This window comes from Anser cygnoides, chromosome 2 (genome assembly GCF_040182565.1).
Source record: "Anser cygnoides isolate HZ-2024a breed goose chromosome 2, Taihu_goose_T2T_genome, whole genome shotgun sequence".
Taxonomy (NCBI): Eukaryota; Metazoa; Chordata; class Aves; order Anseriformes; family Anatidae; genus Anser; species Anser cygnoides.
In genome coordinates, this window is record NC_089874.1 from 61577582 (window position 1) to 61602409 (window position 24828).

The following is a 24828-nucleotide window of genomic DNA, read 5'->3' on the forward strand; positions in this document are numbered from 1 at the left end:
GAACAAGTTTTATGAGGGGCGGCTGAGGGAGCTGGGGTTGTTCGGCCTGGAGAAGAGGAGGCTCAGGGGCGACCTTATCGCACTCTAGAGGTACCTTAAAGGAGGCTGTAGCGAGGTGGGGTTGGTCTATTCTCCCACGTGCCTGGTGACAGGACGAGGGGGAATGGGCTAAAGTTGTGCCAGGGGAGGTTTAGGTTGGATAGCAGGAAGAACTTCTTTACTGAAAGGGTTGTTAGGCATTGGAATAGGCTGCCCAGGGAAGTGGTTGAGTCACCATCCCTGGAGGTCTTTAAAAGACGTTTAGATGTAGAGCTTAGTGATATGGTTTAGTGGAGGACTTGTTAGTGTTAGGTCAGAGGTTGGACTCGGTGATCTTGGAGGTCTCTTCCAAGCTAGATGATTCTGTGATTCTGTATTCTGAGACTGTCAAATGAGAGTCCATAGTAGTCCTGTTTACTGAATACTACTGCACCAGAAGTCTGTGGCCACTTCAGACACCATTTCCAATAAAACATAACATATTTAACTGACTTGCTAAGAAATGAAAGGTGGACTGATTGTGTACAAACTGTCATGCCTAGGCTCCAGAAAAGCAGTCCTGCTGCTCATGTTCTGTGACTTTCAGACTCTTGGTGGAGTCGGATATTTGTCCACTGTATTAAACAAATAGTTCTATAACAAAGAGTATCTTGAGGAGCACCAAGTATAAGATAAGTATTAATATTCAGGAGGATGAAATTTATCAATTAAACATTGATAAATGTTTAATTTATCCAGCCTTAGGACCTTGAGCTTTCGATACCACCAGCTGGAGTGGCCGCAGGCGCGCCGCTCAGGGCATTTATAGCCAGCCACCTTTTCTGAGGCAATAGGGTGACATCACCAGGGTCTCGGGGTGCCCCTGTTGGCAGCACTGACTTGATGGGAGTCTCACGTATTTGAAGTGACACTTCATTCTTGGTACCTTAGGGCCCACTCCTTGGCCCACTCTTGGGTTCAGTCTCTTCTGAGATGGCTTTTCTTAATTAGCCTGATACCGCTCTCCTTGCTTGGCTTCTGTCAGCATGGAGCAGCCGTCTCACATCAGCATTTTCTCGCAACAGTCAGGTGATCTCTGTCAGTGCTGCCAACAGGGGCACCCCGAGACCCTGGTGATGAGCGGCGCGCCTGCGGCCAGTCCAGCTGGTGGTATCGAAAGCTCGAGGTCCTAAGGCTGGAAGGAAAGAGAGAGGCGGAGGTGTGCCGAGAGGCACACGCGAAGCCATTGCTGTTGCACCCGAGCCATCGAGGTCCTTCGGTAATGTTCTCAAATCTATAGACATCTATGTGCCTCATCTGTCCTAAGCGCGGTCTTGCCATGTATAACCTACCACAAGCAGATTTGCCATTCTAACGGCAATGTCTGCAATCCATACACAGAACAGTTACCGCTACAGTACTCTAGACAATTGGTTGAACCTAGAAAGCTGATGTCTCTTTGCTGCTACAATGTTTTCTTCCTGCTCCTATCTGCAGTAGTCCTGCTGGTGTCACGCCGAGCGTCGAGATCCAGACAGCGACACGCAAGGCATCGAGGTCCTGCCGGCGACCCGGGGGGTGCTGAAGACCCCAGGCTGCTGCTGAGTGCCTGGCACCAGGGCAGCCTCCCCCAGACGAAAACCAGCTCCACGTTGCGGCGGCCACAGGCATCATGAGCTGGCGGCCACGGCGGCAGCCAGAGGAGGCCCCCGAGGAGGAGACGTGCCCCATCTGTTTGGAGCGCATGTCCAGCGTGGCTCGCATCGACCCCTGCAGGCACATCTTCTGCCTGGAGTGTGTCCACGTCTGGGCTGCCGAAAGAGACACCTGCCCGCTGTGCCGCGGGCACATCATTGGCATCGTGCGCCTGGCCCGACGACCACGCAGGAGGTTCCAGCGCAACGCACGGCTGGGGCAGCGGCAGCAGCAGCAGCAGTGCCAGACGAGCCCCTCCAGCTACCGCTCCCGCAGCGTCTCGCCCCGGCGCAGGGAGCGCAGCCCCTCCGTGGGAGGAGAGCTCGTCAGGAGCTTCTCCTGGCACGCGGGGCAGGTGGGGCGCAGACTGCCAAGGTCCCAGCAGGACGACGACGTCGGGGACACGTCCTGGCTGCATAGGGTCAGGCAGGAGGAGCCGGGGGCCGGAGACCGCACGGGCCGGCAGGCCGGGCCCCCCGCCTGAGCAGGCGGCCGGGCCTCACCTGGGGACGGGCTGGGGGTGGCAGCCACAATTAATTACCCCGGGAATAAATTACAAACTGTTCCACCCTGCAAAGCCTCTGCCTGCACTTATTTCCTGCATCGGTCAGCGGGGGGGGATAGGGGGGGTGGGGACTGAACGCAGCCCTCTGCCGCTGCCCGCGTCGCCAATTGGTTTGGGGATGTCTGCTCCTGATGGGGAACGGCTGCGGGTGGTGGGTCCCCGAGTGAGACCTGGGGGTGAGAAGTCATTTGGGGGATGAGAAGTCGTCATGGGAATGGGAAAGTGTTGGGGGTGGGAGCAGCCACAAAGGTTTAAATTACTCAGTTGTTTTATTGGCCTCGCGTGATAAGAAGACTCAACTCTATCCACAAAATCCTGGCTGATGAAGGAACACGGTGCCCAAAGTAGAACTTAAATAATTTAGCTGAGTTTGTAAAAGATCAAAAGTGCTGAAGCAGTTAAACAATGACTATGTGCAAAACAGAAAGGAGAGAAGGAGAAGATGAAGAAGACTATGAGCCTTCATCAGAAAGCCCCCAAAGCGCGACCTCCAGAGGTTACTGTGCCTGCGACAGTAGGAGGGACGATATGATAATTAGGTTTGAGAAACCATTAGCATAAGTCCTGTCCTTTCTTGTGAACTGCAGGAACATGGATATCACCGTACCATAAGCAAGTATTCCTTGTCTTCCTTAGGTGTACGTGTTGGGTGGAATTATCGCCCCCATACCCAGCGCTGTTAATAAAGAATACCTGCTTTCTAATTCTCCAAAATGAGTCTTGGAAAGTTACATTGCTTTTTGCGTTCCACCATTGATAAGGACACAACAAGAAACCGAGGAACAACTTATCACCTGGGAAGGTGGAAATTGGCCAGAGACAGCGAGAACGTGCATGAGAAACCTAGGGTTGTTTCGAGAGAATCAGGAAGTCATGCTGTGCAGGGGCTGCACTCCCTGTGCCTGGGTGAGGCGCTGTGGGGCTGGTAGCTGGCAGGCTCCTCTGCGGCTGCACAACAGCCCCAACAGTGCTACAGGCTGGGAGATAAATGGCTGGAAAGGTGCCTGGCAGAGAAAGACCTGGGAGTATTGGCTGACAGTCGGCCGAATATGAGCCAGCAGTGTGCTCAGGTGGCCAAGAAGGCCAACAGCATCCTGGCTTGTATCAGAAACAGCGTGGCCGGCAGGGCTAGGGAAGTGATTGTCCCCCCGTACTCGGCTCTGGTGAGGCCGCACCTCGAATACTGTGTTCACTTTTGGGCCCCTCGCTACAAGAAGGACGTCGAGGTGCTCGAGCGAGTCCAGAGAAGGGCGATGAGGCTGGTGAGGGGTCTGGAGAACAAGTCTTATGAGGGGCGGCTGAGGGAGCTGGGGTTGTTCGGCCTGGAGAAGAGGAGGCTCAGGGGTGACCTTATCGCACTCTAGAGGTACCTTAAAGGAGGCTGTAGCGAGGTGGGGTTGGTCTATTCTCCCACGTGCCTGGTGACAGGACGAGGGGGAACGGGCTAAAGTTGTGCCAGGGGAGGTTTAGGTTGGATAGCAGGAAGAACTTCTTTACTGAAAGGGTTGTTAGGCATTGGAATAGGCTGCCCAGGGAAGTGGTTGAGTCACCATCCCTGGAGGTCTTTAAAAGACGTTTAGATGTAGAGCTTAGTGATATGGTTTAGTGGAGGACTTGTTAGTGTTAGGTCAGAGGCTGGACTAGGTGATCTTGGAGGTCTCTTCCAACCTAGATGATTCTGTGGTAACTTTGTGCAGATATGGGAAGACAGCCTTTACTATGCTGATAGCAAGTCAACCCCGTACTCCCTGACCAGTTATCATCTGGCTCAGGGAGGTAACATAAGGCACAGAGCCTGCTCTCCACTAAGGTATTACAGAGCAGCAGCCCATGCACCTCCGCTGCCTCATTGAAGAAAATGCACCATTTCCAGCAGGGCATCTGAAGCACAGCCATCTTATTAGTCAACGTAAAGAACTGCATCAAAGTTCATCAGATACATCTTCCACAAAAAGCAGTGCCAGTTAGGAAAAAAATAATTCCCATGCTTTACTTGTTTACTAAATTAGCTTTTATATTATTTTACCGATGTTTCTGTCTTGATGGATAAACAGGATAGTATAGTAAGCAGCCCCAGGCCCTGGAACAAATAATAACAGTAACAACAACAATAACAATAAAAATAATAAACAACCAAATACTTCTGTTTATTCAGGTGTGCATCTTATTTTCCACAAAATTCCCATGAAAGCAAATAAGAGGTAAGGGGGTTATTAATCAAAAAGTCCTTATGTGGATCCATTTTGACACCTTTCTCATTTGAGTGATGTGGTTCAGTGTTTTTTTAATATTATTATTACTTATACATCACCACAGGTGAGCCTGATGCTTTACAGAGAACTAGAATGACAAGTCCCTGCCCTGAGGTGCTTACAGTCTAAATTAGATGTATAGAGTGAAAGATGATATCAAACACCAAAAAGAGGTGTGGATTAAGAGTGTTACAACAAGGAAAGAAGAGTATGTGCAGCCTCACGTTTCTAGTGCCTGGTTACTTCAGTTCCTAGATTTATATTTTGTATGATTATATGAAACAAATCAATTTAAAGACCAGGAATTAGAGGAGATGAATCAAAAGGTTATGGAATAAAATAGGATTTATTAAGGCCCAACACAATAAGGGAAGTCTTCTTACCTATACTGTACTGTGTACCAGGTCCTACCAGTGGAATTATGATGGGAAGAGAGTTAGGGGAGGAAAACCACATTGACTTATCAATGAAAAGTTTTTATCAAATACTGACAGCACTCCAGCACATGGTAGTTTGTATTCTCTTACAGGCAGGTGGAGCTATTTCAGAAATTAATTACTCTTAATTACTCTTTGGGAGAAACACCAGAATTTCAGAATCAGGTACAAAACTTTTTTTTGCCTCATGAAATTGTCATTAGGAAAAAAAAAACACAAAACCAACAAACAACCAAACAAACAAACAAAACACCATGAAGAACTTGGGTCTTTGAAACATTGCACTTGAATAGTTTTGTAACTTCTTTATCAGTGCAAGGAATCTCTCACTCAGTCTTCTCACAATGTCCATGTAGGCTCCCTGGATGCTATAGTAAATCACAGCAACAGAAGGAAATCCACGCAGCTGTATCTTAGAAATCCACGAGACGTCATGTGCAAAGGCATATTTATACTGCTATTACTGATGCTTATTTCCCTGTCTAAGGTATGATACAGGTCCCCCAGGATATTCATGTAACAAATAAGCCATGTGCGGATGGGAGTCAGGGAAAAAGAGACAGGGTCTCAATTTAACAAAAGTGTAAGATTTACCCTGTGGGGTCAGACCTATTTAATTCAGTATACAGTCTCCAACTGTGGCCATTGGCAGACTTTTACAACATTTAAGGGCACTGTTAGAGTGATCCTTCCTTTGGTGCATCATCCCAGAACACAGCAATCAGCAGTCAAGGGACTTCCTCAGTCTAAGGTCACATCTAAACCGTTGAATCTAATTACCATAAAAAATTACCAACTCAGCCCTTCATTAATTTATCTAGTCCCATTTTGAACTCCTTTATACTTTTTGATTCCACAACTCCCTGTGGCTACAAGTTCCACAACTAAATTACACACTGTGAGAAAAAGTATGTCCTTCTGCATGTTTTGAAGTTATTCTCTGAGAACTACAAGGGGCAGCCCATGCTGAGTAACTTTTTAGTTAGTTTAGTTGTGCTAAGTCATTCATGACATAAATTTCTGTACCCTTCTCTCTCTTTCCTCTTTTAAAAGTGAAGTCTACTGATCTAGTTTGCTTGGCATTCTACAGCCTGAATATCTTGGTCGCCTGCTCTGGGTCTTTCTAGTTCCATTAGATTCTTTGTCAATAACCAAAATTGGGTAAGAAATCCAACGTGTGGGCAAAGCACATATCTTAAAAGTAGCATCAGGATGTTTTCTTTTTCTTTTTGCCCTATCCATTTCTTTCTAATTATTGCTAACATGCTAATGGTCCTTCCAAATAAACTGATTCTGATTTCCCACCTCAGTGCAAAATCTATCATGGCCCTCACAAATCTTTTTTACTTGTTTAATTTCCACGTACTCCAGGATACAGTGAGGTGGAGCCAGCAAGATCAGTTTGGTCATTGGTTGTTATTAATCTAACAGGTCTCTTACTCCAGGCTGAAACTGGTATGTCCCTTTTCTGAGATTTCTTATTGCTCTTCACATGAAAGTGGCTTCATAGTAGAGAGCTAAAGTTGCAAAGTAGAAAAAAATAAACTGCGTATTGTTTTTACAGCCAGTTTGATCTGGTTTACTTTTCTGTTAGTCCTACAGCAGTGTAAGATATATATATATTTTACCCACACAGGTGAGTCATATCATGACACCAGATCCAGATTCAAATCCAAAACTAAACTGCTCTTCAGTTCTGAATGCTGTCTTCAGTTCTGAAAAGCTGAATCTTTACTGTAAGACACACAAGATGGGAAATCCAGAGCTGGATTCATGTAGTAAATTTCTCCAAAGCTTAGCTTTAATAGATTAACTTCTGTCATGTTTACTAAGGTTATGTAGTTCTTTATCTTGAAAATACTTCACTGATAGCAATGAGAGTATTCAAGAAGTAATGAATTTCACAAGATAACTAGTTACAGCAGAATGGAACTTCAAGACTTTAAATTGAAAAGTGTATCCACTTTACAATTAGATCATTCTTCTCGAGAATTTTCTCAGTTTTAGAACTTGAATTAAAAAGAATCAAACACCTACTTTTTTTGAGAACGAAGTTGTAAGAACTGTTTAGCAAGCCCACACACATTCAATTATTTTAATCTTCAGTCATAAGTCAATACTTGCAGCACTTTAATCATTTTTGATTCCCTTCCTTGAACTCCCTTCAATTTATCAATGCCTTTTTAAATCCACATTTTGTAAAATGGAATGGAGTCATTTTTTTGAAGAAATGAGTGGTCATCAGCAATCTGCTCTAGTGAAAATAAACGTTGAAAACAAAATATACTTTTGAATAAAAAATAAGTATTATTTCATGTTGTAGAAAATCAGCATTCCCCCCTTCCTCCAAACCAAATAAATATTTCATTAGAATTATATTCATTAGACTTTTTGATGCATTCATATGGATGTGAGATTTAGCTTTTGTTCTTGTGTTTGATTGGTTCTATTTTAATCTCAGAGAGCTAGTTAGCGTTAATGTGAAACTGATGGAGTCTTCACAGCACTCTGTGTCAATGAGAAGTCAGAAGGAACCAGTCAAAATACTGGTAAACAGATGGGTAAGCATGGTCAGATCTGAATTACACCATAACTGCTGAAGCGTCAAACAAATCCTAGTTGCAAGAAGCTTTAGGATTCTGTACCATTTTCTGCATTATTTAGAGACTGTCTAGCAAACAAATTAAGTTTGGGAAATTAAAAAAGTGGAAGCAGTCAAGCAAATTATTATGTCCTATTTGTGCATACTGGTCTATGCACATTAAGATAGTTCTTTGACATTAATTCCTTGTTTAGGGATATTTTGATTCTGCAGCATGTGAACAAGCAGCAGTGAATAACCCTTCATCATCTTCCAAAGTGATACTGATGGAAACCAAGCCTTAGTTAGGATCTTTGAAGGCAGCTCACTGCCTTCCCCAGCTAGACATGGGCTCATGGTGTGTAATACTACAAGACCAACTAAAACAACCTTGGAAGGCAAAGGCAGGAACTGGAAGAATGAAGAAATGCCCACTGTAGGAGAAGATCAGGTTCGAGACCACCTTAGGCACCTGAAGGTGCACAAGTCTATGGGACCTGATGAGATGCATCCATGGGTCCTGAGGGAACTGGTGGATGAAAATACTGAACCACTGTCCACCATATTTGAGAAGTTGTGGCAATCCAGTGAAGTTTCCAGAGACTGGAAAAGGGGAAACACAATCCCCATTTTTAAAAAGGGAAAAAATAAAGACCTGGGGAAGTACAGGCCAGTCAATCTCATCTCTGTGCCCAGCAAGATCATGGAGCAGATCCTCCTGGAAACTATGCTAAGGCATACAGAAAACAGAGGTGACTGGGGACAGCCAGCACGACTTCACTAAGAACAAATCATGCCTGACAAATCTGGTGGCCTTCTACAACAACATTACAGCATTGGTGGCTAAGGGAAGAGCAACTGGTGTCATCTACTTGGACTTGTGCAAAGCATTCGACACTGTCCTGCACAACATCCTTGTCTCTGAACTGGAGACACATGGATTTGACAGATGGACCGCTTGGTGGATAAGGTTGGCTGGATGGTTGCACTCAAAGAGTTGTAGTTAACAGGTCAATGTCCAGGTGGAGACCAGTGATGAGTGTTGTTCCTCAGAGGTCAGTATCAGGACCAATATTATTTAACATATTTGTCAGTGTCATGGACAGAGCAATTTAGTGCACCTTCAGCAAGTTTGTGGATGACACCAAGATGTGTGGTGCAATCAACATGGTGGAGGGAAGGGTTGCCATCCAGAGGGAGCTAGGCAGGCTTGAGAGTTGGGCCTGTGCAAACCTCATGACGTTCAACAAAGGCAAGTGCATGAGAATAAGGTATCTGGAAATATAAACATACTTGTATACTCCTCCCTGTTGCTTACTTAAAACTGACTGGAAAAATAACACATTAGAAGAAGCATCAGTAGTTCAGGATTACAGCACAGAATTTGGAGCTGAAGTTACTCTCCACTTTGTTACTGGTACATCTATGACCACAGATATTTCTGATGTATCTCAGTGTCTCAGCACTTGAGGCATATCTCAAGATGGTCAGCTAAAAAATGAGGCATTTGGAGATTGTAGCTTTCACTTCACTGTCCTTTTTTTCATTTATCCAAAGTGTGAGCATAAGCTCATGTTTGCAAAGAGCTCTGAGAATCTGGAGAGGAAATCCTTTTGCACAAAAGAAATGGCCACTTTTGTACTCAGTAAAAAATATTTCTACAATATATGTTGACACTTCAGGCCAAATTTACCCCATCTAGCTCCATGCACCTGAGTTTGTCTTAGATGCTGCTGGTAGCTAGTGGAAAATTACAGGCACTTGTGAGCTACTTGCATCTCAGTCAGTTTACTCAGTTTCTGTGGGTGCCTCTATGTGTATTTTAACTCTAGGTGGCACTTTACATTCCCCAAATACATGCCTTATGTAAAGTTAGGTGGTAAGAACCGTGGCATTTGTGTCCTGTAAACTGACTTGGAAATTTCAGTTTCCTTTCAAACAGACAATGCAAGGCTGATAAACTTTTCAAGCCAGGAAATGGCTGCAGTGACACCACCCCTGGGATTATGAGGAGCCATCTGCAGGCATTCTGACTCAAGGATTTACTAGAGACTAAATGTGTTGCTCACCTTCAATTTCAGTTCTAGCACTGCCCCATCCTTCTCAGTGTTCCTACAGAAGAAGAAAAATACCTCAAGAATTCACTGCTGCACCTCAGTCGGGTATTTGCTCTGTGAGGTGAGAAGATGGATTTTAAACCTAGTGTGAGGGAAAAAGGCTCTGTCTGAGCATATATCTACTTATCCAGATATTGCTAAAGCCACTCAGGCTTCCAGGAAAAGACTTATTTCTTTGAAGGTGGACTATGCTGATCTTAAATTGGACATGTCTATATTACTTCCTGCAAAACTGCGTATCCTTTCTGAGGGGCATAAATTTCTTTTTTATGACTACGACGATGCAAAGCAATTTTAAATGCCCGGAGGAGAGAACTAGAAAAGACGAATGGAAAGGAATTGAATGATTCATTAGACTCTGAAGAAGATTTGATGAGGAATTCTATAATTCTGGACTTTTAATTTAATTGTGTCTCTCTTTATTACTTTTTCCCCTTCTTTACCTTCATGGAGCTTCATAAAAATATAATTTTTAAGAGCTCCTTATCTTGCAGCACACAGTAAGAAATATAACACTGTTTATTCTGTTTGGACAGTACATTTGGGTTTTGAGGTTGGTGATTTATCGGTCTTCTCAGGTACTAGCTATATCTGTATACCTGGAAAGTCCTGATTCCTGTTTCGGTAAAATTATGCCTTTGGTATAAATTTCTTACTATTTTTGAACTTTATAGCATTTTCTATAGGTAGGAGATGAGTGCTATGACCTCTCTGCTTACTTGCTCAGGTGTTGACTAAAATCTCTTCTCTCTCACATCGCTCCAAGGCACAAGAGTGCTGCTGAAATCAATGGAGTTGTTTCAGACTTAACTGACCTGTGAGTACAATCTCGCCAGTGTCTGTGTTCAAGTATTCTTGTGGACATTGTTGAGCTTTAGATCCAACTATGAACTTTATCATAAAATTTTCAATTTACATTTTGGAGGTCTGAGATTTTCCTTGATAAAATAACTCTGCATACCAGACACTCAGTTGCTACAAACAAAATTCTACCAATTTATATGAGGTGGGATTCTAGCCTCCTAATTACGAATCTGATTTAACTCCATTTCAGCTGACTTTGGTTCAATCTCACAGGATGCCTGTAAAATACCTTTTCTGGTGCCTGTTCTCTTTGCCTTTCCATCAAAGATTTAGCTGATTTCTATGTTCTCTAGTACTTTAGGCTAAGGATCACCTGCACATCAGCTATTCAAACTGTTGCATTAAAGGATACTTATCAGAGTCAAGCGTTTGCCTGTTTCAGAACACTGCTAAAGGCTTTCGCTGAGGCAGTTTCACAAAGTTGAATGTATTTAATAAGGTGACAGACATAACAGATTTGGAATTGCCAGTGATAAATACACTTACTGCAGCAGTGTGAATATATGATAACAGTGTTAGCAAAATGCTATCCCAAGTATTCCTCACCAAAAGGTGGAGGTGCAGAGCTTACCAAGAAGGTGTTCCTGTCTTCGTGGAGAGGAAAGGAGCACAGCCCGTCGACTGCCTCTTCTGGTTTCCAATTTCTCGCCCCCCCAGTTCTTCTTTTTTTCTTTTTTCTTTCTAACACTAACTCTCCTTTTATATCCTAACCTTATCTGTTCCTCCCCCGGGGTGACATTTAGCATGATTTGGGTGGAGAATCAAGTACTATAGTCACATATGTTTAGTATGTACTTCATTAAGCTCATGATGATATTCAGGGGTGTGAACTTTAATATTCATTTCACAAATAACGAAGTGAAAGGTTTCACTCCAGGCACTGTGGCCTTCAAGACTCTTTTTTGCTGCCACAACAGAACTGTCCTGCCACCGCAAAACTCACATGCCATGTGTTCGGACCTCCATCCACAAAGTTTGTATAAGAGATAAGCAAGAACAAGCTACTCAACTCCCCTTTGCCCAAGGCTGGTGCTCATCAGTGACACTAAGTCTGACTGTGCTTCTTAAAAACGTAAGTAGCCAAACGCTAAAAGACACTTTCTTAACATTGGTGAAGGTAATAGAAAACAAATTAAGTATTCTAATTTCATGTTTATAAACTGTGAACAGTTGAGCAGAAGCATGAATTATTCACATGTGCGGACACCATATGCATAAATTATCCCAAAGCATTCTGCCAGATCTGCCAGCACCTGAGAGGAGCAAGACGGGAAAGATTTTTCTTTCCTAAGAGAAATGCAGAGCTAGAAAAAGGTAAATAGGTGCACTTGCCCCTGGATTACATTTTCTAAAGTGACTTTTGCTACTCCATGCTGAGTTCCAGGAAACAACAGGAAACAACAGTCCCTTCTCTCCTCCTCATTGCTTTCTCACCCCTGCAAAATTTTCCTACATTTTCCAAGCCGCTTTTCATCTCGTCGAGAATATTTCCCTGAGCAACTTTATTATTAAAAATCTTTTCATTTTTTTTTCACAAGTTCTACCACCTACATTTTCAGAGTACCCATGCCATTTGTCCTTCCTTCCTTCTCAGCAAAACATTTTTACACATTTTTATTTATTTATTTATTTTCATTTTACAAGTAACATGGCCAACATGTGATTTCAAAGAATCATCATCTTTGCATTTGCTAAAGTGTAAGTAGAGTGCAGTCCTCAAAGTTCATGCATGGCTAGAATTTCTGTAAATTCATTAATATTTTCAAATGAGCTAGGAGAAAGCAAGGAACAAATAGTTACAATACTTCAATGGTGACCCTTTCTGAAACAATCCAACAATAGGCTTGTTTTAGTTGACCATTTTCATGTCAATCACTGAAACAATTTTCTTCCCCCTCATTACTACTTAACTTAGGTAATTCAGAAAACCATTGACATGGTTTACCTACGAATATATTTTCTCAGTGTGACTCAGTAGAACTGCTCCTCTCCTTAAGATTTGGTAGGCCCTTATGAAAGTGTTCGCATGGTCAAGAGTCTGTGTGTAAATCTAAAGCTATACAGATAGACATACCTCTCTAGGTACAAGTGTAAGAATAGGTATAGGTAAATTTGGTACTAAATCAAGCAAACTTATGTATATAGGATGTAGCTCTAGGACTACCCCATTTTAACTAGTAGTCAATGTCACAAATTTAAAAATACTTATGGGGTTTTACAACAGATGAACTACTGCTTTTATATGCTTCCTGAACACCAATAAATCTGAGTGAAACCTCTACTAGTATAAAGAACAGCACCAGATTTCTGAAAGTCACCTTTCATTCAGTTAACCAAGAAGCAATTTAATAATTAGGGTATTTAAAGTTCACTTAGATCATTAAAAAGTTCCTTTCTAATGGCATTCACCATTATTCTGTAACACTGTGAAAAAAATCCATTGTCTGAACAGCGGTACAGAAAGTGAAATACCACAACGTACAGAGGCAAAACACATAGTTATCTAAACAGGTTCACAGGAAGCAGCCACCTGGATCCTAGGCTTTCAACTGGATTCAAAGAGGATCCAAATCTCATCTCACATTTGCTGATGCATCCATATTTTCTTTGTTTCCACCTGAACTGTAGTTGCTGGTACAAGAGCCATAGCATGCAAGCTATTCAGCAAATGTGGTCATTCACCTGAATGATTTTAAAACAACAGTCACCTCCCCGTACCACTCCTCTACTGCCTTTACCAGTCGCACAAATGGAGAGCCTATGGATAGCAGCAGTAGCAGACAGCAACAGGCAGGAAGACTTCATTTTGCTCCTGAAAGTTTAGTGTTCATAAAAAGAACCCAGCTTTCCACCCATCATAGCTGAAGGAGGGCTACAGTGCTCAGGTAGAAACCTGCTGGTCTAGAATAACTAAAATGCATTTTAGAGGAAAGTTAGCCATTCTGAATGTGCCACTTAATGCCTCTCAAATAATGCGACCCATTGCCTACACTGGAATTGGGCTAGCAGTTTATGTGGGAGAAGACGCAAAACTCATCCCACACCTGCAAAGCTAGGCAGATAAGTCTTCAACTTTTGTCTGTTGTGATACTTAGCGTTTCTTACACAGCCTTCCTAGAGCAAACACAGGGACACAACTTAACTCTTTTTAGCTTTTTGCTTAGCCAACCAGCTAAGATATTTTAAATGCTCCCTCCTTGTACTGAAATCTGTATGTTTATGTTTGTGGGACAGCCTTAAAAAATGCTCAAAACTCATCCCACACCTGCAAAGCTAGGCAGATAAGTCTTCAACTTTTGTCTGTTGTGATACTTAGCGTTTCTTACACAGCCTTCCTAGAGCAAACACAGGGACACAACTTAACTCTTTTTAGCTTTTTGCTTAGCCAACCAGCTAAGATATTTTAAATGCTCCCTCCCTGTTCTGAAATCTGTATGTTTATGTTTGTGGGACAGCCTTAAAAAATGCTCAAAGGTTTCCTTCCACCAAGGAAATACAAACATCTTCACTTATGGTCCTTTTATAAACTGCCCTTTAATTCAAATGCCTAAACATTTATTTAAAAGCCAAATTTTAGCCACATTTAAGAATCTCACTATTTCAATTTCTATTATCATCCCGCAATTTCCTATTAGAACTGTCAGCATTTTGTTCTTTTTTCAGTACAACTTGTAATGCTTTACTTGACTACCTGAATTTTTGTAGGGTAACAACATTAACATGATGTATTTGCATCTCAGGGCACATGTGAGCCTGTCTATGTACGTCCTTATGTTTATGCACGCATGCATTTTCCATACCTCTAACTCCTGTAACTACTCAAAATCCCAAACATACCCTTGTCCTAGACTTGTGTTTCTTGCCATTGCAGACTCATTAACAGGCTTCTGTAGTGATGCTCATGTATGCAATGTTATGCTCACTGTCCTTTTGGAAAAAGAAAAAGAAAAAAAAAAAAAAGCTCTTTTCAGAGCACTGCATTACACCATAATAGTATAATTCCTTTGATTACAAACCAAACGAGAAGAAAAGCACCCACACCCTCATCTTCTGAGATACGCTCAATTTCAAATAAAAGTAATAGTTATTTAACAACTGCGCCTTTTAGAGAAAAATAATGCTCACACAATCACTGTATTCAGATCAGTATATTATTGTAAACTCAAGAGAGGGGATAGACAGAGGTGGGAGGGAAGAAGAAAAATCTAAAATACTCCTTCTGACCAGGTATATATGTTTTCTCCTATCAGAGCATTTTCAAATGAAAAAGTATGACTCTCTTCTTTTAATGCACTGAACACCAATCTGCCTATACTACAGACTAACTGCTACTATTTAACCACTAAACATTTATCTGGATTCTGCATAAATAGAAACAGAAGCAGTGTTTCTAACATCTGTCATTGTTGGAATAATCATGTTGCTGTGCAATGATTATGTTGGGATCCTTTTACAAAATGAAAACAGTATTCATTCGCAATTATTCATTACAATAGGGCCTGCTCTCCTCCTGTGATTGTTATTTAAAATGAACCAGCTCTCCCGTTTTCACTGACTAAAACTGGCTTATCAATGAGCTTTTCACTTACAGATAAATTTTCCTCTGGGTTAATTCAACTTAATTTTAAGGGGTTTCATTGCATTATATTATAAATTAATTACATCAGTTGCCTGAGGTTTAATGCACTTTAACAAATAGTTAATGCACTGCTTCAGTTCTCAGTGAGAAATTACTCCTCATACTGTTATTTCAGAGTCATGCTGGTTAGGATTACTCTTCTGTCTTGTTCCATTGACATGATCCCGTAACAGGATGAACGTATTCTGAGCTAAACATTTAAACAATAAAAGGCAGAGAACAAATGACTACAGGAATATTAATGGGCACAGGAACTTCAGCAGGGCAGCAATGAGATGAAAAGAACATTGCTATTAAGGAATGTTTTCACTCCTGCCTGTCTATCACAGGGCCGAATCTTTAGATAAGGGCTTTTCAACATGATACAAGATGTTATCAAATGCTGTTGTACAATATTTAGTCTCAAGGGCTAACTTAAAAGAAATGGCTTCAACCATAAAACAAAACAACACACCACCACCAATGAAAAGTGGAAGGTGAGTACAGCAAAGGGTTGTAGTTTGGTACACAGTTATTATCACAGCTTTGCTCTTCCATAGAGCTGGTTTTTATCTGGACTGGATATCAGTGATAAGGATACTTTATGTCTATACGTGTCTGCTTGCGCGCATGTGTGTATTCCCTCCTTACAAGGGGAACGTGAAAGTGTAGGGGGGGCAGAGAGAGTATAAAATTGAATGCAGGCTGCCAAGATGGAAATGATATTTGTTTTCTATCACACCAGAGATGCACCATTCCAGCTTTTGTCCTTCAAAGCTGTGAGAGACCACGCTTTAATGCCTGCAGGTTGACCATGCATTGTTATTATACAGTCTTCATGTTCACATCATGTGTCATCTGACCAAAGGAGAGTCTACAAAGTGAAAGCCTCATGCAAAATTTATGCTTATATGGCTGTTTCAGTCAGTGGAAAAATCAATACTGCAGGCTTGATGCACAGAAATGACTGAGTGCTCTCTGACTGACACTAAAAGCACTGGGAGATTGAGGGGCTGCATTTGCCGTTCAAGGAATTGAGTGTATTAGAGCTCTTATAATAGTCTGCTCACCTTATATTAGCCTTTCCTTGGGATTATTTTTTGATAACAATTATGATTGTGGGGTTTAAGGCAATTACACTATTACAAAGAAAAAGCTGCTTTTTATGTCCTGTAAAGCTGTCATATATTTCACACCACAACTGCCTTCCAATTATTTTGCTACAATGCACTTTGGAAGCAAAATGTCCTAACTGATATATATTAGTCCTTTATGTTTTATAAATAAAAATCAAAGCTGTAATGTAATCCTTCAAAAGAAGCTTCTCAGTTTCCCAGATGTTATTTTAAAAAGCATAAAATGCAATGTGTGCTGTAAGTCTTAAAAAAGACAAACACAGTATCTGTTTTTATATGGGAGGGTAACACAAGCCAGGGATGTTGCACACATTGTGCAGACTGTTGTAGCTCAAAATGCTAATACTGCCCGTTAAACATGGACAGATGTGGTCCATGGAGTTTAACATCAAAACAAACAAACAAAAAAGAAAAAGAAAGAAAAAGAGGGAGAGAGAGGGAAAAACAAAAACAACAACAAAACAAAGACCAACTCCTCAAAGGTGTTTTGTTTGTTTCTTTTTTTTTTAAAAACAGGATTCAAGGTATAGTGTAATGTTAGGGTGAACACCCTGCAAAATATTTTAAAGACTCAGTGAATACTTCTTTATACTTCTTTATTAGACATAGATGGGGCTGTCAGAAAAAAGATGAAGGAAAATTAATGCTTGAAATGAAGAACAAACTCTGATAATCTACTTTAAGAAAATTACATATATTCCCTCCATCAATAAATACCCCTAGTGAGAACAGGAATGCATTTGCACTGCATTTTTGTGACTGTAAATACACAGAAATATTTTATTAGATGGTATTACAAGCTTTTCATCAATGTCTTCTACTTTTGTTATAACTCATAGGTAATGAGTAAAATGATTAATGGAGATTGTAAGTGAGGATTAAGAAAAACATTGGTATTTGGTTTAGAAATTCCTGAATTCCATAGCAACTTTTATAATATTATTACAAAATATTCTTCATTCCCATATTCAGCTTTCTTGACAGCCATGCACATATTTAGCTGTACTCATACTTTCAAAACATTCAGTAACGCTGATTAATTAGAACAAGTCAAGTGGGCGTCTTTATTTCAAATTCAAACCACCAAAAGTGAGGTGGGTAAAAAATATGGCCCTTTCTAGCCATAAACCAAATACAAATTGATGAAGACCAAACACACAAATTGCCTTCTGAAACACAGAAATAGAATAACTACTACGTGGCTGAATTCCCACAAATTACAAATGATGGTGTCTGGAGCTCCTGCAGCACAGACCTAGCCACTTGTGAGCAGCTGAGTACAGTATCTTTCCCAAAAACTTTCACATAGGAGTTGTGTCTAATAGATAAGTAGTACCAGCTGGAGCATGCACCCAGGTATCCTAACCACACAGTTTTAGCTCTTTTCTCAAGCAAGAATTTCTGTGAATAGGGCCTGCACATTTGGACTAAATTTGACATCACATTTCTGTGTGGTACTGTATTTGTGTGTGTAGGGGAGGATGTCAGCCTTTTGAACTTGGAACCACCACGAAACAGCTGCCACCCACAGAAGCTAGATTGGTACAGCTATAAACCATCTCTGAAGCTCCATGCAACATGCTTTTCTCAGACACCACTCCCAAGAGATGAGAGGTATGACTTGATTAAAAATGCTGGAGTGGCCAACTTCCCTCATTTAAAGGTCTCCAGTTCCATGTTGTTACACTAATCCTCTGTCTGAAATCAGAAGAAAGTTTGTATATGCACCCATTCAGGCCTTCCTGGAGCACAAGAAGGGACCACTGCAGGAATTGGGTTGATTGTGTAAATGAATGAAGCCTACATGGGCAGTAGGAAGGAGATTCAGTGAATTCTTTCTGGAAAGAGGCTGAATTTTCATCTATGTGTTGTGAGGAGCAGAAAGGAAGAGAGAAGGCACCTGCTGACTCAATGGCTGATTGATGCCTGATAAGAACTAGTCAATGTATAGTCACATTGTAGCTCTATGGGAAGTGTCTGTCAAACCTCAGCTGCTTTGTCTCTGTACAAATGCTGAAACCTACTTTCTCCTGCTGATTGGAGAAAAAACAAAACAAAAACAAACAAAAAACCCACACACCTACAACCAGGGAACACAGAAATGGCAATATATGTTAGACTATGGTGGCTGTTGCATAAATCTCTAGCTTGTCTGTCTTTGTCCACCACAATGGGGAAAGGCTATAGAAACATCTGGCAGGGCAGAAGAATATGTGCAGCAATGCACATTTCTACTGGTTGTAACAGAAAAGAAAAAGGCCTTGGAGGGACTGAGGATTGCTGATGGTAAACTAGCTTTTTGTTTTAAAACTTCTTCCTTTTTGCTTTGTGCTGTGTAGTGACATACTTCTTTCTTCAGTAGGCCATTCAAAAGAAGACACAAAAAGAGGAAGAATTGCAGAGTTTCCATGATAAAATACACTATTTTTTGGATATCTCTTTTCTCTTAGCGTAAATGTTTTACTGTGTGAATAGGTAATCTTCATTAGAAATAAATCAGAACAACAGCAGTGAAAACAGTTTCTAGTGTTGAGCAGAGGCATGTGAGGAATGAGAAAGAAGATGGATTTCAGGGTCACAGATGACTTGCTGGAAGGAATCAACACCACCCTGTTCACAAACTGTTATATTCATCTTTATTAGCTTTCATGCCTCATCAGGCATGCCAAATGAAAGAACAAAGTCTGTGGAACAGAACATTTTCAGAAAATGAAGATGTCCCACCATCAGATAAATGCTGAGCCTAAGACCCACAGCTCTCTTCTCAACCCTTTGCTACAGCTCTACTCCCTCTGGCTGAGCTGGGTTCTCCACCAGCTTACAGGACTTGCCTTTATGAAGATAACAAAACCAAACTGGCTAAAACCTATCTTGAAGGGGCTCTGGACTTTGGATCCAACGTAACTGAGGATAAGACATGGCTAGATGTTTATACAGTGTGTTCCTTTCTTCCTGTTGCATACTGAAAAACTGTTCACTATAGCTGTGAAAGAAACAGCTACACTTCACTCAAAAACTGAAGTTCTCTTTCCCCTAGTCCTTCTTCTCCCCAAAACAACCAAACCAATGAAAATTGCACACTAAAGTCAACAATGTGTTAAAACGTGAGCACCAAAAGTAACAGTAGCTAAGGTGAAGGTTACTTGCTGAGTACCAATGCATTCAATGCTATATAGGATACACAGGTTTTGCTTCAAGGATCTTAACAGTTCACTGACAAATTCTCACCCCTAGACATTGAAGAATCAACTTGAAGTACCCATATACTTATTCCATTGTCCCCAGATTTATAAAGCTTTACTAGCAAACTTTGGGTACATACATATTGAACTGAGACCTTGGCTTAATGCACGGCAGCTAGCTTTTCTTCCATTGTGTGCATTGTGCATGCAGTGTAGCTGATCATAGCTGAAACTGTGAGCTGCCCAAGACAAGAGTAATTGTGTTAATGTGCATTTGTGGAGTTCCTACCACACGAGGTCTTTGATCAGTGTCTCTAAGTGCTACTGGAGTACAAATAAACACTAACACTACCAGCTCTACTCAAATAGCTAAGCATTAGTTAATGTGAAAGGTACTATAAAAACACAAAGAAAAAATTGTATTTAAAGCCTTTAAACTGTGAAAGGGCAAAACTATAGCAGGGAGAGAGGATAGAAGGAAAACTGGAAATTGCAGGTATGGTGGACTTCAGCCTCTTAACTGCAAACCCTGACACTTTTTAAAAAATACTAAATGCATGCATAAACACACAGTGAAATTTACAGACTAAGCAGAGCTTTGTCTACTTCCCTGCTGCTATAAATAATCATTGCCAATACATTCTTGGAATGGATATGAATGAGCAGATTCCCTGAGAAGGAGGCCCGTGCATGTGACAGATAATTCAGAAGATGCTGCTCAATGCTTGTTACAGAAATATTTTTAGGCTACAATAACTGATTGACCAAAAGAAGGGAGGAAATGTTATCAAAATGATAGGCAGTAAAGAGAACCTTAATGTAAAGGATCACAAATAGGGACAATGTATTGGTAGCAGTGCAAGGCTTCCCAAGAGATCAGACTGACAAATTCAGACCCTAGTGGCTAAGCTCAGGAGATACATGAAGCTGTAATAGCATTTATTAGGAAAAGGAGAGGGAAAAAGATTGAAATAAAAAGATACAGAAAAAAATCTTCTAAAATTCTAAAAAAGCCTTTTGTTAATGGCAGAGAGCAACTATTGGAACTGTTTGGAAACATTAGAATGGCAAGTTTGGGGAAAGGCTTGCGGGGGAAGGAATAGGGAATTCAAAGACAGGTTATGTGACAGACTAATGGAGGAGATGTTGTCAGAAGTGACAGATGGCGGATAAAGTTGAGGCACCTCTTTAAAAACAAAATGTCAGAGACAAACCAAGACATGTACAGGAAAGTCACAAGCAGATGGACACACCCATAAGTCACCACTATGAACACGCTGGCTGAAGGTACATTGACGGATGACAAATCAGCATAGTTTTCAATTAAATCCAGCAAAAACTGTAATTTCATAATTACAGATTATTTCATGTTCTCTGCATAAGAACGATAGTTTCACTGTCTCAAAGCAGCATACCTTGAGTGTTGAGTTTTTTTTTCCATAAATAGTATAGTATATTTATTGTTTAAAACATCAGGTTTGAAGGAAATCCACTAAGAAGCAGCTGAACAGGTTGTGTCTACTGGTACACATGTATTTTGCACAACTATAAAGGCAGTTGAGTGGGGGATCTTCTCTAACTTAAAATGGTTTCTCACTTTCTTACCTTCTTCCTGTACTACATGTCTTTAGTGAGTAAATGCAACCACCTTATTTTCCTCAGTGAGATTAACCATTGGTTTACTTTGCCTTGTTCTCTTTCTTAAAAATTTCATGAAGAAACAAACAAACAAAAAACACCTCTAGTTGCCTATAACCACTGACAAAGTACTCAGATGGGAAACACTTTGCAGCTTGGTTCCCCTATGAAATTTTTTGTGTGGAGCCCTATTAGACTATTATTTAGCCTTTTCAGCTTTTCCATAGTAACATCATAATTTAAATGTATTTTGTTTCAAACAAAGAAAGCATGCACTAGAGTACAAAAGGCCTGAAACTGCCAACCTCAATTATGCTGAGTAGTGGAAATCAGTGGAATAATAATATTATACTTTAAGGTACACCTCAATGTAGTAAAGTCACGTATTCTAGAACAGCAATGCTTGACAGTTGGCATAAAAAACCTCCCTCACACCTTTAACACCTGTGAATTTCACATATACTTTATAGTATAATCTACGTAGTAATATCTAATATGTTACAAGATTAACTAAAAAAGAATGGGAAAAATATGATGTTATAAAAACTAGAATCTTGCAGCTGGAGGATATTCTGGATTCTACCCCTAATTTTAAACCATCACCTTCTGAAAGATAAGCCTATGTTTCTGAATTCATAGCTGGATGTATACCAAAACTAACAGTATTTTTTCCTTATGCCAAATATTTAACTCTAGAATGTAGTATTTGTACCTATATGGGTGTATGTTTGTTGATCTAATGGATTGAACAAGATAAAACAAGGTTCTGTGGTTAGCTAGCTATACAATAAAATATAGACAATTAGTTAACTCGGGATTTTAAAGAAGTCAACAGATGTGGAAAGTCATTATTCAGTTCACTTCCACTGCCCTTGTAGTTAGAAAGGGACAGTGACAGCAGAGAGGAGCTGCTGTGACACTCCTGAAAAGCCACTTGTTTCTGAAAATCAACAGATTTCAACGAGTTTGAAGGTAGTTGCTCCTAAAGAGAAGTTACAAACAAGAGGAAGACAGCAAAACCCAGCAGCTATTTTTTTCCCTTACATTTGCATTCAGCCGTCAGGAAATTTGTTAATTAAATACTAAGGATTGCTTCAGAGGGAGAATTTTTAGTACTAATTTTCAGGGAAAAATTGAAGTGTCTCAATTCAACTCTGTCTTCAACTGTTTCTAGAATATACAATGATTCTGAGATGACCAGAAGAATCTATGATTCCTGAACCGTCCAGCTTTTGGCTATCGAAGAGTTGGGTGCTGTTGCTCTGAGAACCATCCTCTGCAGAAATCTCTCTTATCCCAGCACTGCCCTACCCAAATTAGCTTGTAAGCAGATTAAGAGGTCTCTCACATTCTGTGCTTTGTGCTTCAAATAACGGTATCATTCTTTTCCCTATGCCCTTCCTTGTTTAAAGGAAGCAACTGAGTCTTCTCTTCCTTCTACCGTATTATTAATGTCTCATAACTATCCAAATGCTCCTCATGAGGAAACCTCCAGCTTCCTCTTCATAGTCTCCCTTCTTCAGTTCTCTTTCCAGATACTACCGCCCTGATGTCTTCCAAGGGGAGACTGACCAAATATGATGTGATTACAGCTCTCTCGTTCTCTAACCATCGGTTTCTTACTGGTTCTGCTACTAGCCCCAATGACTAGGGTCCTCTCTCCTATCTGGAGATGCCCTCATCGACATTTGTTCTTCACCTTTCATGCCCTGATGGCTCTTCCTTTTCAAAATATTAATTTGCTTTAGTTTTAGAAAAAGAAATATATCAGCTTTAACATTATCTGACACTACAACTACTGCTTCAGAGCTGCCTCCTTCAGTTAATTAAAAATTAAACATACACTCACAATCACAGCCTGAGGTTGTTTACTAATGTTACCATGTACCTCAAAAACCTGTTTCCCATCATTTGCACTCAACTAAACCAGTTCAGATTCAGTGCTCCATCATGGAGCACCTCTCGTCTCCCATTTCTAATTGCTTCATCGGCATGTCTTGCAGAAGATCTTTGTAATCCCTCATTCCAGCTTTCTGTCACACTTTCTTTGGATCCTGTTCTTGTTCCCCCTAATACTTTATCTGAGTAATCTCAAAGACACAAATTCAACTCCATATATACGCTGACAGCAAACAAATCTGCCTGTCAACTCCTAAATCTTAAAGACTCTTTACACATAGCCTATTTTAAGGTTCTCCCTATCTACTTTGACAGCCAAAACTCTCATCCAAAGTTTCAGCACCTTACACCTCAGTTATGGCAACATCCTCTTTTTCTCCCAGGAAGAGAAATTGGTCTCCTTTTACCCATTTAGAGAGCTGCTGGTTCTCCAAGGCTGCTACTTGAGATGTCTTTTATTTAGCTTACCCTTTTTTCATCACATCAAATACAAGCTGCTTGTTTTCACTTTCAAAAGATTTTTACTGCACACCTTTGCCATTCCTTTTCCCCCCTTATCTCTTATTTACTCCTCAAAGACAGATGGTTCGTATTATGACCATGCTGACCATGACTGTTTTACTGTTTCTTCTTATTCCCTGACCGCATTCATTTGTGGTCTCCTGTCTTCCAAGTAGCTTTGCAACTGGATTGCTTAGGCACCAATATAAAGCAAATGATAAAAAAGCAACCAAAGAAAAATAATAATGGTTTGTGTTGCTGGTTTTTTTTTGTTGTTGTTTGTTTGTTTTCAGAGATACCTCTATCTAGGAAGTCTACCCAGAGAAAATACAACTTCAGGGCAAGTTCTGCCCCAGTATTCAGTGGAAGTAGAATAATAAAGAGATGCTGCAGACTTCTGGGTATTTAATAACTACCTTTAGGATTCAAAGGGAAATCTTGTACCCTAAAGCAAAACCAACAACCTTGAGAAAAACTCCCATCGAGTCTATTGAACTGTTTGAATTTAGGACTCTCAGTGGACCACGTTTCTCTCCCTCTGTCCCCTTAGCCTTCCAGGAAAGCACAAGGGAGGACAAGCCCTTCTGACTGAGGGTGGTGCTCCCATGGAATATGTTTGTTAGGACATATCCTATTGCTCTGCTTCTGCCAAGGATCTCTGCCGTAAGAGCTTAACAGAGCCCTCTCTGTTCTCCTCCTTGTTCAGCACTCTTTTCTGAACTGGAAGTACTGCAAATCTAAGGCATCAACACAAAACACTTGTCTCCAGAAACATAAATCAAGGGGACAGCAACTAAAATCAAGGTGTTCCTGAGGAATACATAACAGGGAAAGAGAGAGGTAAGCCTTCTTAAAATGGAGCTTTCTTCTAAAAGAAACAGCTCTCAATCCTGGAGTCTCTTTTCTTTCCAGGGATACTTCCTATTTGTAGGTGTTTTTAGACTCTGAATAGAGAAAGGAAGAAAATACTATGTAGAAAGGAAAGAGAGAACTGCGTAGGAAAAAGTTTGGAAGCAGATGTTGATTCCATTGCTCCCTGACTTTTTAGCACGCCAATTCCCTTAAAAAAAAAAAAAAAAAAAAAAAAAAAAAAAAAGGATATAATATTACTTAATAGGGATACTGTGAAATGTTAATTAATGGTTTTACAGCATGTTTATATGGCAAGATGAAACAAGTCAGGGGCACATAAACCACTACTCCTACACAATATAACCATAGTCAGCTGCATTTTTTTATTATTATTATTTAATGTAACTACACACAGTCTTTCTTCAAAGGCTATCTTTAAATCTACAAACCCACCACAATAAAATCAACTGTTC

At 40.7% G+C, this 24828-nt stretch overlaps 2 protein-coding genes across 5 annotated transcripts in view; one reads left to right on the forward strand and one right to left on the reverse strand.

Moving 5' to 3' along the window:
- The window catches only part of POU6F2 (POU class 6 homeobox 2), a 328816-nt gene that overhangs the window by 142073 nt on the left and 161915 nt on the right, over positions 1–24828 (reverse strand). The gene's annotated exons all lie outside the window — the stretch shown is intronic.
- On the forward strand, positions 1166–2290 carry LOC136789914 (uncharacterized). Its single transcript, XM_066991250.1, has 2 exons — positions 1166–1297; positions 1516–2290. The coding sequence occupies exon 2, from the start codon at positions 1691–1693 to the stop codon at positions 2195–2197; it is 507 nt and encodes a 168-aa protein (XP_066847351.1). The 5' UTR covers positions 1166–1297; positions 1516–1690; the 3' UTR covers positions 2198–2290.

Bases quoted from the DNA above. Each gene is read 5' to 3' on its own strand.
- LOC136789914 (XM_066991250.1), top strand. From the start codon at position 1,691: ATGAGCTGGCGGCCACGGCGGCAGCCAGAGGAGGCCCCCGAGGAGGAG.